General features: G+C 40.4%; 1 protein-coding gene across 1 annotated transcript in view; it reads right to left on the bottom strand.

Moving 5' to 3' along the window:
- The window catches only part of LOC111158089 (N-ethylmaleimide sensitive factor, vesicle fusing ATPase), a 151,889-nt gene that overhangs the window by 69,263 nt on the left and 62,839 nt on the right, over nucleotides 1–19,787 (bottom strand). The window contains exon 9 of the mRNA XM_022519923.1: nucleotides 2,780–2,979. Within this exon, the coding sequence (XP_022375631.1) occupies nucleotides 2,780–2,979 (200 nt within the window). The remainder of the gene's footprint in view (nucleotides 1–2,779; nucleotides 2,980–19,787) is intronic.

Below are 19,787 nucleotides of genomic sequence, written 5' to 3'. Positions count from 1 at the left end.
AATGTATTCTTTCTTGTCTGGTTTCTTTTGCTCAATATTTATTTGTGAGACTCACAACTACGTATGACCATATTCTGTTTATTTATTACTGTGTAATACTTCATGGGATATTACATGACGATTTATCCATTTACTGGATACAAAGTTCTAAGTTAACAGTTCTTCTCTCTCAACTTCTTAGAAAAAACATTCAACTGATTTCCGGTTTCCATCATTTGTGTTGGTATTTTCTGACACTTTTCATTGCTTTCATCCTTTCTCTGGTTATTTTTGTCTAACAACTTTCAGTGCACCAATACTCTCTTCAGCTGCGTCTAATCTGCTATTTATACCCATCTATTTGAGTTAATTTCAGTTGCTGAATTTCTCATTCCCAGAATTTTCATTTGATTTTTTTTTTTTTAAACAAATCACTGCTCAGCCAAAATCCTCAATCTTGTTTCCCTTGGAACATGGTAAGTGAAGTTACTTTAAAAGCCTGTATCTGAGAATTCCGATATCTGGAGGCCCAATCTCTATCATCTTTTGTTTCTCTTTCTTCAAGTTGTCTATGTGTTTGTGTACCTGACTGCTTTTGATTATACCAGGCATCTCATTTGTAAACTAATAATCTGTGGCCTTGCATGATATTACGTTCCTCCAGGAAGGATCTACAATTCTGCTGGATGCTGAAAGGCACCAGTGATTTAGGAACCTTCAATTTAATTTTAGAGAAATGAGATGCAATTCAAAGCTGGCCTCTGTGAGAGCATGTCTACTTCGGGTTAACCCCTGCTTCTATTGTGCAGCCTTCCAGGGTCCCAGCTCAAACTGAGACATGTTCATCAGGTGTCCTTTCTTTGTGAGCCGTTCATTTTTAACCTCTGGCCCATTGTTCCCACTGGCCTGTCAAAAGGGCTGCACAGCAGTTTAGCAGCTCCCTCCAGAAATGGCTAATATCTCCAAAGGGATGATGACCTTACACACCAGGATCTTTTTTTCTGAGCCTCCATTCTCCTCCTCCCCAGAGGTTTGTTAATATCTATCAACCCCATGCTATTATTAGTTCAGGATTTATCTTTAAATCAATTTCTCAGCACAGGGGCCCCAGACCACATAAGTCAGGGGTGGGGGTGGGGGTGGTGATGTTGGTAGTGGTGAGGTGTGTGTGTATGTGTGTGTGTGTGCGTGTGTGTGTGTGTGTGTGTGTGTGTTTTCAAATCCTAAGCATGAGGTAAGAAACCACAGTTCAGAATTCCCATGAAAGATTCTTTAGCTCCCACTGAAGAACTCAGACAAAAGGTTAAATGTCTTTATTATTTCTTTGTGCTAGTGAGCAATTTCTAGTCCATTCTTTTCATTGAGGACACAACCCCTTTGAAGGTTCCAGTTCCTAGTCCACATCTGAAGTGGGCTCAAGGGCTCATTTTCTGCCAGCTAGCAGGTACTAAAACCCAAACTCATAGATTACCAAAACAAAAAGCTGCAACTCTTAACTCTACCACTCTAATTTTCAGAGTTTTCATTTCTGGAGATCTTTTCTTTCTTGAGAACTAAATTATGCATTTAAAATTATTTTAGTTATATTCTACCCAGCATTTGAAGGTATTTACAGAAGGCAGGTTTTTAGGTTACCTACTCTACTGCATTGCTAGAAGCAGAAATCTGATGGCATTGTTTTTGAACTTCTGTCAATGAAATAAATATGTTAGTATTAGTGTATGAGGGTTTTCCAGAGAAATGTAATCAGTAAGACGGATCTATAGATCCATCCCTATTGGTCATCTGAAAATATACACACATAGAGAGAGAGATCTACATAGATCTAAATATAGATCTATATCTATCTACAGAAAGATGAATTATAAGGAATTGGGTAACCCAATTATGGGGCTTGACAAGTCCCATGTCTGCACTTGGCAAGCTGGAGACACGAGAGAGCCAATGGTAGGACCGCAACCTGGAGACTGAGCTTCCAAGGGAGGCAGTTTCAGTCTGAGTATAAAGGCAGGGAAGAACTGATGGCCCAGATAAAAGCAGTCAGGCAGTAGGAAATTCCCTTAGTCAGAGGAGGAGCAGCCCTTTGTTCTAGCCAGGCTTTCCACTGATTGAATGGGGCCCACCCATATTAGGGAGGGCCCTTGCTTTACTCAGTCTACCAATGCAAATGGTAATCTCATCCAGAAATATCCTCACAAACACACCCAGAATAATGTTTAACCAAATGTGTGGTCACCCTGAGGCCCAATCAGACTGACACATAAAATTAACCATAACAATTAGTAAACTCTGCTTTGACTTTTAATTAATTTTTTTCTAAGACCCACATCAAACTTTCCTTTGAGACCTAACAATTCATACCTGTCACTCTACAGCTGAGGAGACTCAGGGGTAAGTAAACTCGCTCTCAGCAACTGCTCCTTACATATAGATAATTCTACTAGTCATTTTATGAATTTAGTTTCCCCCTTTGCCAAAGGATAAATGAGTTTAACTCTCTGAAAGTAATGTGGAATAAAAGTGACACCTGAAAATAAATTCATGAGCTGTTTTTGCAAAACCTTTGGCTTATATAATCATCTATCTTGGTATTATGTCCATGTAGGTAATGGCATGTGTTCACATGATGTAAATGCCCCATAATCCCTGGTTCGGTGATATAGTTCAGTACTAAATAAATTCTACCTGCATGTTTTTCAAAACATGGATCACAGTAATAAGTTTTCCACCTTAGCTTTGGTTTCATTCATCATAAAAGTGATAACAAACTTTCACTAAATTATACTTATATTAACATTACCCTCCTTTGTTCCTCTTCAGCATCAGCAAAGAGTTTACGGATGTTAGCCTCTGATTCTCCCACGTACTTGTTAAGGATTTCTGGCCCATTGACCACTTTGGGCTCCCTTGCATTCAACATCTTGCCAATCTGTCGAGCCAAGAGAGTCTTACCACAACCTGGGGGCCCATATAACAGGATGCCTTTAACATGTTTGCAACCTAAAGAGGAAAAGAAAACAGACTTATATCAATTACCTAAAATCCAAGTAAGACATCGAAAGGAAAATCTTTCTTCTTCATATGCGTGTTAGGAAAACTATAGTAATGTCATTAACATATAATATCCAAGTGCCTGAACAGAACAAGAATGAACAACTAAAGCTCTTTTTTTTTTTTTTTTTTAAGTAGGCTCCACACCCAACATGGGGTTTGGACGCATGACCTGGAGATCAAGGGTCGCACGCTCTACTGACTGAGCCAGCCAGGTGTCCCTAAAACTCTTTTTTAAAATAGAAAATCCAGAAAAAATTCTTATACAAGTACCAGTATTTGAGTGTGAAAGTTGCCAATTAAAGGTCTTTAGAAAAGTCTATTTGAACTATCATTTAGAACAAATACTTTTAACTCTGAAAATGTCTCTTTGACCTAAATACCTAATTAGGAAGTATTACTTATTTTCCATTATCTTTTGCTTTAAAGTCAAAGAATAAAAGAGATCTGCTTTTAGGCAAATTTAACCCAACACAAATCTATTATGATACGGTAGGCTATGGAAACCATATCTTAGTCATAGATATTACAGGTCTACCTGTCAACACAAGCCCTTGAAGAATGGGCAAACATGTTTTGAGTTGGCTGGTATAGAGCAATCCATAGGATCCAGATGGATGTTACAACTTAGTGGATAAAGGTGAATGTCCTACTTCATGTGACTAATGCCAAGGGAGGCACACGCTTTTCTCAACACCACCCAGATGAAGATGAAATTTCAAGAGAACAGTATTCAATTCTTTTCTAGGCAAGCATTGCTAAATGCCTTAAAAGGTATCCGTAACAATAGGGAAAGAGCAAGACTGGTGATTTAGACTCCCCAGGATTTCTTCATGAGCATTTACTCCATTTCTAAGATTCTGATGACCTGTGGTTTCACTTTACTAACTCTAGGAATTCTCACCTTTCCTGCAGTTGCACACTTAGGATGCAGGACTCTTTTCTTATGAGTTTTTCCCTTATACTACAGCAAAAAAGCATTCTGTGAAATCACGATTTATTAGATTTCAGTGTTAAGCACTCAAAAGTACAGGTGAAAAAGAAAATTTTGGGGAATGAAATATAGTATGTTTCCATGTATGATAGTTTGTCCTCATTTGGAATGAAAGCCTTAAAAACTGTTTCTTTCAAAAAATTATGACAATACATTTAATAACTCACATAAAAGAAATCACAAGGTACAACCAACTCTACTAGGTATTTTAGATTCTGAGTAGGAATACCCTTTGGGGGGCCCCTGGGTGGCTCAGTGGGTTGAGCCTCTGCCTTCAGCTCAGGTCGTGATCTCAGGGTCCTGGGATCAAGCCTCGAATCGGGCTCTCTGCTCAGCGGGGAGCCTGCTTCCTTCTCTCTCACTCTGCCTGTCTCTCTGCCTACTTGTGATTTCTGTCAAATAAATAAATAAAATCTTTAAAAAAAAAAAAAAAGGAATACCCTTTGGGTTGCCAGTACGGTCATTACTTCTGTATGTCAAAAAAAGACTCCTTTTTAAATCTTTGAAAGTAATGAGATGTGCACTTATGGTTAGATTTGTAGAGACAAGGGGAACTTAGTGGAAACCCTTGAAGGCTTTAGGGTCTTAACATTTCTCATAACCAAATAAATTCCTGGTTTGAGAACCATGGCCAATGAAATGTCTTTGGCCTCGATCCACTCTTGGAGCACAAGAAATAGTGGGATGAGGGGGTAAGGCGTGAGCTTCTCCTAGAGGCCAAGGCCAGCCTCATCGGGCACTGCTAGCATCCAAACCACTGGGATACTTCCGATGAAGACTTCGGAACCTAGCTGCTAATCTTACCCTCCGAGCCAACTGCTACCATCATGACTTGAAACTGTTCATATAAACCACAGCAGAGGCAGGTGGTCATGGTGTTGGCAAAACAAGGCACAGGAAAGGGGAGCCAGAAAGGAGAAAACGAATAATTGCTGAGGACCGACAAAGTACCAGGCCTTATCCTCCTCCTCTAATTTCTTAACTTTCTCCAAGTTTATCTACTCCCTCATAATGCTACGTCCTTCCACATTAAGCTATACTTTCTTTCAACCCCTTGGCCTTCTTACACTTCTCTTCTACTCATCCCACAGGCCTGAACACAATATGACTTTACTGCACCTACATGTTGGCCACAGAGCACAGCCAGAGAAAATTACACCCCTGTCCTGACTGATATTCTCACTATTTCCTTTTATCCACTTTCGGTTCCATGCTCACTGCTTCTCGATACTGTACACCACCCTTCACTGTTTTCTGTTAGTCCACCTCCCATTGTCTACATTAATCATCTAGATCTTCACCGTTCTTCTCAAGTGCTACCCTATGTGTTTAATTCATAGAAAAGACCTAGATTCCAACTTCATATTAAAAAAAAAAAAGACTATCAGGTATGAACTCCCTTCAGCTCATTGATTCTCTAACCACAAACTCATCTGCAGATACATCCAGTGTTAATCTCATCATGGTTTCTCAAGGAGTTTCCTTCCTCTTCTCCAAGGTTTAAGTTGCAATTATTTGTTTATATACCTTCTCCATTAGACCATGAACTATTCAAGGGCAGGTGCTAGCTCATCAATCTGGAATTGCAAACATCCACCATAATGTCTAACATATAATATGTACTCAGTAAATGGCTGAATAAGTAAATTGTTGTTGACTCCTTTCCTACAAAACTCAAAGAAAATGAAGGAGAGACAACAATTTAAAAAAATTATTTAAGGGAAGCCTGGTTGGCTCGGTCAGTTAAGCATCTGCCTTCAGCTCAGGTCATGATCCCAGCGTCCTGGGATCAAGCCCCACATTGGGTTCCTTGCTCAGCAGGGAGCCTGCTTTTCCCTCTGCCTCTGTCTGCCACCCCCCCTGCTTGTGCTCCCCCTGACAAATAAATAAAATCCTAAAAAAAAAAAGATTAAAAAAAACTATTTGAAGCTCTTCATTTATGGAAGTGTTTACTTTCATAAATGAACTAATGCCTGAAAAACATATTTACAGTGACTGGGACTTTGCAAATTTAGCAGAACTGTATAATATATAACATAGATCAGCCTCAACTTATCATTATAAGTAATCATCAACTCACTGCTAGTTGAAGACAACCCTTGTGATGGCACAAGCAACTGGGAGATGTGAGTGCCGCAGCCCAGAATCGTGAGAGAATATTGTGCTGCTTATCTCTAGCCCAGGAAGACCAAAATTCAAAATCTGAAATATGGTTTCTACTGAATGCATATTGCTTTCACACCATCATAAAGTCAAAAAATCATTACGTCAAACCATCATAGGTTGGGGACTGTCTGTACTAGAATCTTAACTCCGTAACTCTGTTTTCATATGTGGAAAATGCTCAATTTAATGTGGTTTGAATTAAATGGACTCATAAATGATTCACAAACTATCACCATGAAGTCTGAAAGAGATAAAACACATATCCACGCAACTTACTGTAGCTCATACAGATCTCTGAAATGACCAAATCTACTCAATATGACAAAAATAGGGAATAGAAGCTCTAGTCTGCATTAGAGCTATAATTCTTTCAGGATCGCAAGCACATCAAAAATATACATCGACGGGGCGCCTGGGGGGCTCAGTGGGTTAAAGCCTCTGCCTTCGGCTCAGGTCATGATCCCAGGGTCCTGGGATCGAGTCCCGCATTAGGCTCTCTGCTCAGCAGGGAGCCTGCTTCCCCACCGCCCTGCCTGCCTCTCTGCCTACTTGATCTCTGTCTGTCAAATAAATAATAAATAAAATCTTTTAAAAAAATATACATTGACAAGTGAAGATTTTCAAAATCCACTTCCACAAAGGAAGCAGTTACTTGAATAAGCAGTGGAAATGGGACTTTGTTATTACTACTATTATTATAGCCTCTTCTGACTTATTAAATAAGCATTGGTCTCTAATTTTAAATGAGTCATAAAAACTCTTCGTAAGTAATTCCATTCAACAAAAGTGTATTAAGCTCCTGTTTGGACTAGGCATGAAACTAGGTGTTAGGGATACAAACATGAAAAAGGCAGTCCCTACCTGCAGGGCATTTCTGGTTTAGTAGGAAAGACAGAAATAAAAATAGGTTATCTACAATATAATATGATATTATCAGAGATATGTATGAAATGTTTTTGGAACCTGGCCAAAAGAGACTGACTTCGCCAGGGTGATGGCAGAAAATGAGGGATGGACACAGGAAGAAATAATATTTAGTGCAGGCCTTGAAGGACAGCAGGAGGTTCATGACTGAGCACGGGAGAGGAAATGGCACCTAACAAGGGAAACTAGCATGATCAAACAAAGGCATAGAGGTACGGACATAGAAGCTGTCCTTTCAAAACAGCCAGTAGTAACCTGTTGTGACTACAGCCTTGGAGGGGGGTGGGGAGTGTCTGGAGACGAGGCTGACAGGTTCCCAACTATGGAAGGCCTTGACACCATGCCCAGTAGTTTTTAATTTGTCTTGAAAAACCCTGAGGTTTTTAATCAGGGAGAGTACACAATGAGATATATGTTGAAAAACTATGGGCGCCTGGGTGGCTCAGTGGGTTAAAGCCTCTACCTTCAGCTCAGGTCATGATCCCAGGATTGAGCCCCACATCAGGCTCTCTGCTTGGCAGGGAGCCTGCTTCCCTCTCTCTCTCTGCCTGCCTCTCTGCCTACTGTGATCTCTGCCTGTCAAATAAATAAATTAAATCTTAAAAAAAAAAAATAAAAAAATAAAAACTAACTCTGCTGGTAGATAGAGTGAAGGGAGAACTGAAGAACAAAGATGAGAGGGTAAAAGTCTAGTTGGAGGAATATTTTTAACCTTTTTCTGGAGACGCTGCCTTACTGGCCGGCTCTGGATTTTTGCCAATTAAACTTTCATTTTCCTCCAAGTCCTTTGGAACCATTTGAACAAATGGGTCCAGAGGCCTTAGGAGAGCTCCCTACAGATGCCCCAGCTTTCTCCTGATCTTCTGGAGTACATTAAGACATGGCTCTGATGCTGGAAAGCCTCTGACCTGTGGCCGCTAGACTGTCCTGACTGCCAAGCTGAACTGACTCCTGTCACTTGTTCTTTCTTGATGTCTTAACGTGCCTCGCTACTTAGATATCAGCGCCCTGAGCTGGTGAACTAAATAGCAAAGAGCAGGCATGGAAAGAAGAGAATCAGTGGAACTGACTCATTTAAATTGTCCTAGCCTCTCACTGTCTTACTTTCTTTCCCATGGAATAGTCTAATGGACCTGTCCTGAAAAATGCACATGTACAAAAAATGTGCAAGCAATTTTGATGATATTCTTAGATCCTCTGAGGTCTATTCATGAAATCCAAATTTAAAACCCCTGAATGTACTACTGAAATAATCCAGACAAGAGACCAGAAATGGAAAGAGGCAATAGTCATAAGAAATTATAGTAGGAAAGGAAAGGAAGATTTGGAAGATATTCATCAGAGCTCAGAAGCCAAAGGAAAATAAGAGAAAGAGGAGTAGTCAAGGTTGACCCAAGGGTATGTAGCCTGGGCACATGGTACAATGATGAAACCCTAGAACATAACCAAGAAGTTAGCAAGAGGAGATTAGAGGAAATCATAACTTTGTTTTTAGCTATAAGGCATTTAAGATTCACGTAGTAACATCCCTTAAAGAATACAGGTTGAGAGGCCTCTGGGTGGCTCAGTCAGTTAAGCGTCTATCTTCAGCTCAGGTCATGATCTAAGGTCCTGGGATCGAGTCCCGAGTCAGGCTCCTTGTGCAGTGGGGAGTCTGCTTCTCCCTTCCCCAGCTTGTGCTCTGTCTCTCTCAAACAAATAAATTAAATATTAAAAAAAAAAAATACAGGTTGAAAGCTCAAAAAAGATATCAGAACTATTGGTTCCATGTTTTTGAATGCCTGCTCTGAGCACATTTGAAAAGCCACAAGAAGTTTTAAGCAGAGGAGTATGACAATGGGAACAAATGGTGCAGAGATAGAGGCTGGGGCTTGAAAAGAGAACACTAGATGTAAAAACCAGGAAATTCATGCTGATCTGGGCCATAAGGTCTTGGGTCAGAGTCAGATCATTTCGGGTTGAGGTGGGAGAAGGAAACTAAGTAATATAAGCAGGAACAAACAAAGATCACAATTTGGGGAACTCTGGCGACACAAAGGAGGGATTTTGAGAGATACCTTGCAAAGGAAACCTCTTCTTCCGGGATTAGAATTAGTTAAGTAAAGGAGGATGAGGAATTGAGTGGAGGTTATGCCTGTTGGGCTCTATTTACTATGTGAAGCAGGAGCCAGGTCATCTACAAAATGAGGGATGAGGAGATGATCCTGGAAAGTACGGTAAAGGTTTGGGAAGAACATGGGAAACTGGGAAAATGTGTGGGAACTCACGCCTGAACACACAGGTGCCATTAAGTGAACTCAATATATGGAACTCAGGTCACTGAGGGACTCTCCTCTTTGCTGTGATTATCTAAGCTACTTAAGGTGTTTGGTGAGGTGTAGAATTTTTTTTTTTTAAGGACTTTATATATTTGAGGGAGAGAGAGAGAGAGAACAAGCAGGGGAAGGGGCAGAGGGAGAGGAGAGGGACAAGAAGACTCCTCAGTGAGCAGGGAGCCCAATGTGGGGTTCGATCCCAGGACCTGAAATCATGACCCGAGCCAAAGGCAGATGTTTAACCAAAACTGAGCCACCCAGGTGCCCCCATAAGGTGCAGACTCTTACTCAACTCCATAAATAGAAATTTCTTTAAAGCTGGCATAAGGATCTTGATTTTTTTTATTGTTTGTTTTAACCCCTTTATTTTTTTTTCAAAACTAAATCTTTAAGTTGAGCAACATGAGGTAAATAGCAGCACAAATTTAAAGCCAACATATTTATAACTAAGTAGATTCTATTATCTAATTTTCTTAACATGGGTGATTGAAACTCTCACACGACTTGTTCTCATCCACGAAGTTTGAGGCTTTATCTTCTTTTCTATGTCATTCGAATCTTTTCTCCTCCTTCTGTCACTTCTACAAGTTAGAGCTATCATGGGCTAATAGCATAATCAAACATAGCTCCGAAGGATTTCTTCTCTTAATTTCCCATATTCAGGGGCACCTAGCTGGCTCAGTGGGTTAAGGCCTTTGCCTTTGGCTCAGGTCATGATCCAAGAGTCCTGGGATCAAGGCCCTCATCGGGCTCTCTGCTCAGCGGGGAGCCTGCTTCTTCCTCTCTCTCTGCCTGTTTCTTTGCCTACTTGTGATCTCTGTCAAATAAATAAATAAAAAATCTTTAATTTCCCATATTCAATCAATTAAGTGCTTATTTTACTAATTGCTCCTGTTAATAATCAACTTTTTAAAAATACCTAGTTTTTATTTGGTTAAGGCACAAACATATTAATAACTCTTGGTTATAGAAGCATAAAGGATGGTGGTTGTGAAAAGCATAATCTAAAATGGCAAAACCAGATTTATATACGGTTTTGGAATGTAAATTGCTAATTACCTTTGAATATAGGAATAAGTAAAGTTCTGGGATAGCATATTCTTTCACTCATTCAACAAATGCTACGTTTGGTGGTAGGGAAGAGGAGGCTGATCTCTTCCAACTACTTCTATTTTCTCAATGAAATCATGATTCCAGGGCACCAGCGGCTGGTGAGGGACTGGAAGAGGTGGTGCTGGAGGTCTGAGGAGAACGGAAAAGAGGAACTGGTCCTCTTGGAGAGAAGGAGAGTAAAGTGGCTAGACTAGGGAAATACAGAAGGAACAGCAGGAAATACCGATACCAAGAAACACTGAGGGCCCACCTGAGATGTGCTTCTTAAATTTAAATTGAGATCAGACATCCTGCCTTGGACTCTTCTAAAGCCACAGTCAGTAGTCTGGGTCCTGATCCAGAGCCTACAGGCAGCTGAGACATATCTAGGGCTTTGACACACAGAAGATAAGGAGCAAGGCCATTAAGGTTGTACGGGAAGAGGATAAACATGGTAGACCACAGAATCGAAGCTGGGTAAAGAGGGAAGACAGAATAAAAAGGTTGCGAAGTGAGAGAATAAATTAACCGGGGGGTCCTGTGGGGCCCAAGCTGCTGGAGCCAGGGTGAGGACAGTGCTAGCATGAGACAAACGGGAGGCAGCTGGAGAGCAGGGTGCTTAACACGGGGATCCCCGAAGCGGTCATTACTGCTAACAGTGAAGCTTGGGGTATGAGCAAAGGACGGGGGGCCCTGAAAGTTTACTGGAAATGAGGAAGCCAAAGAACTGTGAAGAAAAGTTGTTGAATAAATCACCAACAAGGACACCGAAGTCCAGAATAACAGAGAGAGAAAGAAAACACAGTGAAAATTATACTCGGGAGGACCAAGTAAGTCAGTCAGCATCTTTCCCGGCTCCCCTGGTTTTCATGTGCCCAGAGCAGGCATTCAAAAACATGGAACCAGTAGTTCTGATATCTTTTTGAAGATTTCAACCTGTATTTTAAAAAAATATTTAATGGGGGCGCCTGGGTGGCTCAGTGGGTTAAGCCGCTGCCTCGGCTCAGGTCATGATCTCAGGGTCCTGGGATCGAGTCCCGCATCGGGCTCTCTGCTCAGCGGGGAGCCTGCTTCCCTCTCTCTCTCTGCCTGCCTCTCTGTCTACTTGTGATCTCTCTCTGTCAAATAAATAAAAATAAATAATCTTTAAAAAAAAAAAAAAAAGAAAAAAAGAAAAAAAGAAAAAAAAAATATATTTAATGTATTTGTTTGAGAGAGACAGAGCACTTCCCGAGCTGGCTACTCTTGCTCTCTCATTTTGTTCTCCAAATGTTACTGACACGGAAAACCGTTCCTGTGTATTAGCCCTATTATTATTATGCAATAGCTACTAGTAAAGGCAGAAACAATACAAAATGCCCAAGAAATAAACATAGTCAATGACAGCCACTGTTTACTAAGGATTTAAGTTAATGAGACACTGGAACCTCATGTGAGACTACATTCCGTAAAGTATTTAGTATAAGGCTTGCTGGTACCTCATTCTAGATCACCTGTCATAAAGAGTTGTTTGTTTTTTTTTAAAGATTTTATTTATTTATTTGACAGAGAGATAGAGAGAAAGCACAAGTAGGCAGAGCGGCAGGCAGAGGGAGAGAAAGAAGCAGGCTCCCCGCTGAGCAGAGAGCCCGACGCGGGGCTCGATCCCAGGACCCTGGAATCATGACCTGAGCCGAAGGCAGCCGCTTAACCGAGTCACCCAGGTGCCCCTGTCATAAAACGTTTTTAATGATTCCCTCGAATATGAACCACAAACTGCATTCTAATTACGTCTCACAGGGGCACCTGGGTGGCTCAGTGGGTTAAGCCTCTGCCTTCGGCTCAGGTCATGATCTCAGGATCCCGGGATCGAGCCCCGCATCGGGCTCTCTGCTCAGCAGGGAGCCTGCTTCCTCCTCTCTCTCTGCCTGCCTCTCTGCCTACTTGTGATCTCTCTCTGTCAAATAAATAAATAAAATCTTTAAAAAATACCAATATTTAATTACGTCTCACAATAGGTATCTGTCCACCAGACGAGCCTATGAGTTGTGGTCAGGTGCCAGATGGACTGGATGAGATTTATCAGATTAAACGCATTAGGAAATAATGTGAGTGAAAAATCTCTAGAGAACATTAAAAATTACTAACAGTCTCACCTTTTTGAGCAGTGGTTTTCAGACTTTGATTTCACAAACCAGGAAAAGAACTTTTTTTTTTTTTTTAAACAGGGGAGAAGTGCTGTCATGTCATAGGGTTGCTTAGTTTTTATTTTTCAGGGTAAAGTTTTCTTAAACAATAACAAAAAAATCAAACCTGACATCTCCTAACACCACATTTCATAAAAAGAGATGTATTTTCATATCAAAAGGTAGGATGAATGAATCTCAGAATAAAAGATAGTCTTCATGTTAAACGAATTCCATTTTATTTTTTAAAATATTTTATTTATTTATTTATTTACTGAGAGACCGAAGGAGAGGGAACACAAGCAGGAGGAGCAGGAGGCAGAGGCAGAGGGAGAAGCACGCTCCTCGCTGAGCAAGGAGCCCAACACGGGGCTCAATCCCAGGACCCTGGGATCAGGACCTGAGCCAAAGGCAGAGGCTTAACCACCGAGCCACCCCGGTGCCCCACGAATTCCATATTGTATACACTGTCAGAAGTGTGAGCTCTGCTGGGTGATGGACTTTGGGGAGGGTATGTGCTATGGTGGGTGCTATGAATTTTGTAAGACTGATGCTTCACAGATCTGTACACCTGAAACAAATAATACGTTCTATGTTTAAAAAAAAAAAAAAAAAGTGTGAGCTCTGGACTCAGCTCACCTGGTTTCAATCCTGGTTCTTCAGTTTCCTAGCCAGAGATAATAACAGCAACTACCTTAGAAGGTTAGTATGAGGATTCAATACAAGGCATCCAAAGCACTTAGCATACTTGTCGGCATATAGTAAGAGCTCATAAATATTAGCTATTAATTAATAGTAGCTTATACTTTACCATCTTGTTGGAGAGGACCAATGAAATGCAACCAGACTCCTAACTGTTCTGTGAGAATTACATTACTGCTAGGTGACAGTAAAGCTTGAAAATAAGTGACTATTTTGCTTACGAAATTCCTTCTGAGACTAATAACTGTGGCCCCTTCACTTATCAGACACTACTATCACTTGAAGGTTGCAAGTGCTCGTACACATTCTGCGGATGGACCTCAAGCTGCAAATGGGCACAGTAGTAAATGAGGTGGACCACAGCAGTTCCCCAAAGATTTCACGAGAGTTTCAGTAAGTCAGGATTCTCCCTGGCTACAGCCTCCGTCTTCCAGGTAGACCAGATTACTATCGGAGTCAATCCCATCTGCTTCTGTTATGCCTCAGGCAGAGGCCGTTCATCCCGATGCCTCATTTTCCAAGCTCACTTAGGGTCAACACATAGCTCATTACCGTAAACCCTGGCTACTCTGATTATCAGTTCCATGTGCACACGTCCTGCTGTCTCTGCCACCCCTGGTTCTACCATATGTTTCCTCTGGGAAGTCCCCTGTGTCTCCCCAGTGCAACCACTGTCATAGCCCCTAGCTGTCACTTCCCTCGCAGGGAGCACACACCAAGTTCTGCCGGCACTCCCCTGGAATGACCTGCTTTTGCAGGGAGGACTGAGGCTGTTCCTGGGGACTTCATCCACATGCGCACCCACCAGGCTAGACAACCACGGCCTACCCTTTGCCTCTTCATTTGAGGCAATGACTATGATAGGCCTTCCCACCTCACTTCTTCCTCTCTCCGTTGAATAAGGAATTAATTCTCCAGCAATGTATAAAACTTGGAATATTGTTTGAGCCCCAGGTACCGACACCCAGTGATTACAATAGTACAAATTCTGATGGGGACAACTTGAAGAGGCTTTAAGGTGTGCGCTACGAATAACCTGAAATGATTTCTGATCTGAAAGTCTAAACCGAAGAGGAAGGACCTTATCCACTATAATAAGGCTTATCCAGCCCTCTGATGAAAATGATACATGAAAATATAAGATATTTACTATGCTAATTATAATCTCTCTTCTTAAAATAGCTCAATGAAAAATATAGAGCCTTATCACTGCACCTAAATGAATAAAGAGTAATGTTTGCTGTTTATAATCCTACAAACATTATCCCCAAACAGTGACAAGTATGTTTGCTAGGCTCTTTGATTTTAAAAAGCAGTGGATTTTCATTGTTTTCCTAAGAGGATACAGAGGGAAGCTGCGCTGAGAAGAAACTGTCAGTCAACTTTTGGGTATCTGAAAGAGGAAAAATTATATATATTAAATACAACAACAACAATCCACCGATTTTACACAAGAGTGAACAGAATGATAATATATTAGAAGTGATCTCTGTCAAATTAGCGTCAGGGTATGGAGTGTTTCATTCATTTCGTGGGCAACATGATCTGTAAAGAGAGAAAGTGTGGAGTGGGTTTTGAACAACAGCTGATGTTTAAAGGGGAAGTCCAAGTAGCTTCCAGTGCAAATGCAGACAGATCTGCCATGTTTGCCTAAGAGGGAGACTATCAACAGACCAGTGGCAAGTCAGGACACATTTCCAAGTCTTGCAAGCTTCTCTCTGCAGTTGTGCAAACCAGATCTGAATGCTTATTTTTAAACAGTGCATGCACTTGCAGAAACACAATCACAAGCTGATATGAATATATGATCTTTTGTTTTAAAGTCTGCGTACTTCCAACTTCTCCTAGAATTGTATGTTCTTACTGCCGCCCAATTCATCTTTTCAGCAGTATGATATGATTAACGTACTTGAAGAAATAGTTCTGAATTTTCCAGCCACGCAGAGAGGATCTGGAGCATCAGTTCCATCAACGCATCGTAACACAGGGGGCCCTTTTTGTTTGTTTGTTAATTTCAAAGACTGCCAATTAGCATCTAGCACGGACTGTCATCTGCATTTGCTGACCGGGGCACTTATCAAATATTTAAGGAAAGGACACATCCAAGGCTACAAATTCACTCCTGACCCCATTTGGGCAGTCAGGTCTCTGATCATCCACAGGTGTCACTCTGTCTAGCAGAGACTTGCTGTGCCCCGCCAACTTTCAGATATTCTCAAGAACACTCTGAGTGAGTTCCGTTACGATAAAGTGAAAAAGGCCTCCGCCCTGAGCACCAAGCAGCTGTGTGATGTCTACCACCTGACTGGTCTATATCCAAATTAGTCAACTGAGATTTCATATAGATCTTCTCATTAGATAGCCTAGAACTAAAGATGGGGTATGTGTAGCAACTCTCCGAACTAATCTCTGCTGACACCCCCACCCTTTTACACTCCCTCCTAGGGCGTGGCCGGTATTTCACGAATTCTTGATGACAGAGATCATGCTTCTACTATGGCAGGTCCTGCCTTGCTGCCATCTGGCAGCCTGCGTTCTTACTGGTTTCAGAATTTTACAGCCTTCCCTTCCTTCTTTTTCCCTCTGTCCCTTAGCTTTCTACTTATTTTATTTGCTGCTCTACAGGCGTCTGCTGCAGGGTAGCAAATATCTTATCTTCCCTGGCAGATAACGTATTCTTTCTTTTCCTACACCTGGAACTTCTACTCACTCTGTCAAGTTCGTGTTCTTCTGCTCCTCAGAAATCACCTCCTTCAGTAATGTCACCTAACCCTGTCACATCTGACTGTGTCAATGCCTCCTCTCTCGCATCACATCTTTGGCTCTATTCTCAAGTACAGTAGCAGTAGTCAAACTTCAACACGCACTGATGTTCACTGGAGCCTGTTAAAATGCAGATTTTCAGGCATCACTCCTAGAAATCTGAACTCATTAAGTCGGGAGCAGAGCTGAGGAAGGTGACCAGTTACTAAGCTCCCTGCCCAACCCCCGCCCTGGCCCAGATGAGGGTAATGCAGACCACAGGACACAGAACCATTCACACTTAAAACTGACAATATGTTAAGTCGTTTTCTAAGAGTTCTGAAGTTATTATTTTATTTAGTGTGTATGTTCTATGGCTTTAATTAAATCGTAAGCTGAGAAGGACACATTTTTTTATTCCTTGACAAGCTGTAGCTGTAGAATAGCAAAGAACTATTCTAAGAAGATAAGTTATCAAGAATAAATGTAAGATTTCTGTAGTTAAGTACAGCTGGGGGAGGTATGGTTTTGTGAGAGATGATTTTGGGGTTTTACCCAATAGTAATTCAATGTGCTATAGAATCCAAGATAGAATGCAGATGTCAAAAATGTTAATGCAATTCCATCATGCATTAAAAGAAGACTAAGATTTTGAACAAAGAATGGAGAGTTCTGGTCTATTTTAGAACAGGGAAGACACTTGAGGACATCACTGATTTCTGGGTTTCACAATTTAAGAATATAAACAAATGCTAAAGTTCAGAGAACAGTGAATAGGATGGTAACGGGCTGAAAATAAATTATAGAAATATTGGCTGGAGGAACCCACCAAGCTGGGGCATATAACTTAGGAAAAAGATGAATCCTGCAGGACTTTAGGTCTGGATAGAACAGCTCTCTTCATATGCCTTAAGCGCTTGTACAATGAAGGAGAAGCATCCTTGTTCTATGTGGTCTTAGTAGGGAGAACTAGAGCTTGTAGGAGCGACAAGGATATACATCTCATCTCAACATAAGGAAGACTAACATGAATGGGTGTCCAAAAACTGGCACGCAACATTCAAAGAGAATGATTCCCCTGTCACTGCAGGAATCTAAGCTTAGACTAAAGAACTCGACAGAAGACATTTAGCAAAAATAGGAGAGAAAAATTCAAACAAAAGTGTACAAACTAAATGACATTTAAGATCCTTTGCAATGCTGAGATCCTGTAATTCCCATGATATTCTCTGACAGAACGAGCTAGTTTTGCAACGACAATGAGCTTTGAAATAAATATTCCAGGAAGGAAAAAAGAGACTAAAGGCTGGGAAGATAATAAGGAGGCTACTGCTTATGTTCATGTATAATTTACTGAAGCTATAAAAAAAAATAATAATAAAAAAGGAATGATCCAAAAAATGAAGCAGAAAAAATTAGAAGTATTCAATAATGGATTTGAAAAATGCATGCACACACATACAGCCAACTGATTTTTGACAAAAGAGCAAAGGCGATACAGTGAAGCAAAGATAGTCTTTTCAACAAATGGTGCTGGAACAACTAGACATCCACATGCAAAAAAAAAAAAAAAAAAAAGGAACCCAGAGACAGACCTCACACCCTTCACAAAAAACTAATGCAGGGGCACCTGGGTGGCTCAGTGGGTTAAGCCTCTGCCTTTGGCTCAGGTCATGATCTCAGGGTCCTGGGATGGAGCCCCACATCCAGCTCTCTGCTCAGCAAGGAGCTTGCTTCCCTCCTTCCCACTTGTGATCTCTGTCAAATAAATAAATAAAATCTTAAAAAAAAAAAAAAAAAAAAGAATGCAAAATGGATCCCAGAGTTACATGTAAAACACCAAAACTGTACAACTCCTAAAAGACAACATAGGGAAAAAAACCTAGATGACACTGGGTATGGCACTGGTTTTTTAGATACAACACCAAAGGCATGATCCGTGGGAGAAATACCTGATAAGCTGGAATTTGTTAAAATTAAAAACTGCTCTGTGAAAGACTAGGTCAGGAGAATGGGAAGACAAGTCCCAGACTGGGAGAAAATATTTGTAAGAGACACACGTGATGAAGCACCGAAATATACCAAGAACTCTTAAAATTCAAAAATAATAAAACAACCCAAATTAAAAATGGGCCAAAGACATTAATAGACACTTCACCAAACAGGATATACAGATGGCAAATAAGCATATGAAAAGATGCCCTACATCATATGTCATCAGGGAAATGCAAATTAAAGCAACAAAATACCACTACACACCTATTAAAATGGCCCAAATCCATAAGATTGACAACACCAAATGCTGATGAGGATATGTAACACAGGAACTCTCATTTGTTGCTAGTGGAGATACAACATGGCATAGCCATTCTGGAAGACAGCTTCTTACAATACTAAACCTACTCCTATATGATCCAGCAATTACACTCCTTGGTGCTCAGCCAAATGGTTGAAAACTTACTGTCCACACCAAAACCTGTACACAGATGTTTACAGGAGCTTTATTCATAATTAGTAATAAATACCCAAACTTGGAAGCAAATGTTCCAGAAACATTTCTGTATCTAGTCAATTTGCCCCCTTTTTACTAATGAGGAAACTACACTAACGAGTCACACAGTCAGTCAATGACAAATCTAAGACCAGGCTCCAAAACTCTTGACCTTGCGCATTAGTTTCCCAGTAAACCATTAGAGTTCTGACATTTCTCTCTCTCTTCCAGAGAACCTATTTAGTGATTGATTTCATCTATAACATTTTGACTTTTCAAGAAGGAACTCTAAATTTAGCAGTGCATGAGAAAAGGGTTTACATTTGGGAATGCTCTTTGATTCAGCAATTCCACTTTCAGGAATTTATCCCAAATAAATACAGACATGCAAAAAAACATTTAGCTTCAGGGGTCATTATCACAACATAGTGTATAATAGTGAAAAAGTAAATACAATTGATATGTCTAACTGTAGTGGGCTGATTAAATTAGCTATGACATTTTCATTCTATAAAATAAAAAAAGTATAGAATATTTAAGAAAAACATTACTGAGTGGAGGAAAAGAGGTTGCAAAACAGTAAAATACATTTTTGTCCCCCTCCATGCATACATATATACATGTGTATATATATATATATCCAAAGCAAAAACTAACAATATACTCCAGATATTAATAACAGTTTTCAGGTTTTTTTTTTCTTTTACACTGAGTAATTATCTTTTTATTCATGTGTATTCTTGAAATAATAAACACGTATTTCTATAATTAAAAGAACTAATAAAAGTATTTTTATAAACAGAAATCTTAGATCTGAGAGATCTAAAAGACCCTATCAAAGCTGGGAAGATGATGAGCAGATTTAAAAAAATAAATAAATAAAAGTACTATCTCTGGAATCTCCAGGCCCACCAGAAAACCTGAAGTGATCTAAAGGCAGGATGGAGTTTTCTGAATCAAATTCAGACTTCAAAAAATAATGAAGTTTATTCTAGAGAATAAGAAGTATAGCTTCACATCCAAGTTGTGAAATCTGTAAAAAACTCAGTAATAAATCAAATTATTTTCAATGGCTGAATCAAGAAGCTGAAAGGGTAGCAGGCTGGGAGCAAGGCAAATTGGATTCTAGCCCCCCTTCCTGTGACTTTAGCTTAAATAAGCTGCTT

The sequence above is a fragment of the Enhydra lutris genome, unplaced genomic scaffold, assembly GCF_002288905.1.
Source record: "Enhydra lutris kenyoni isolate GAN:26980312 unplaced genomic scaffold, ASM228890v2 scaffoldscaffold57, whole genome shotgun sequence".
Lineage (NCBI taxonomy): Eukaryota > Metazoa > Chordata > Mammalia > Carnivora > Mustelidae > Enhydra > Enhydra lutris.
This window is presented reverse-complemented; position numbering and strand designations above follow the sequence as displayed.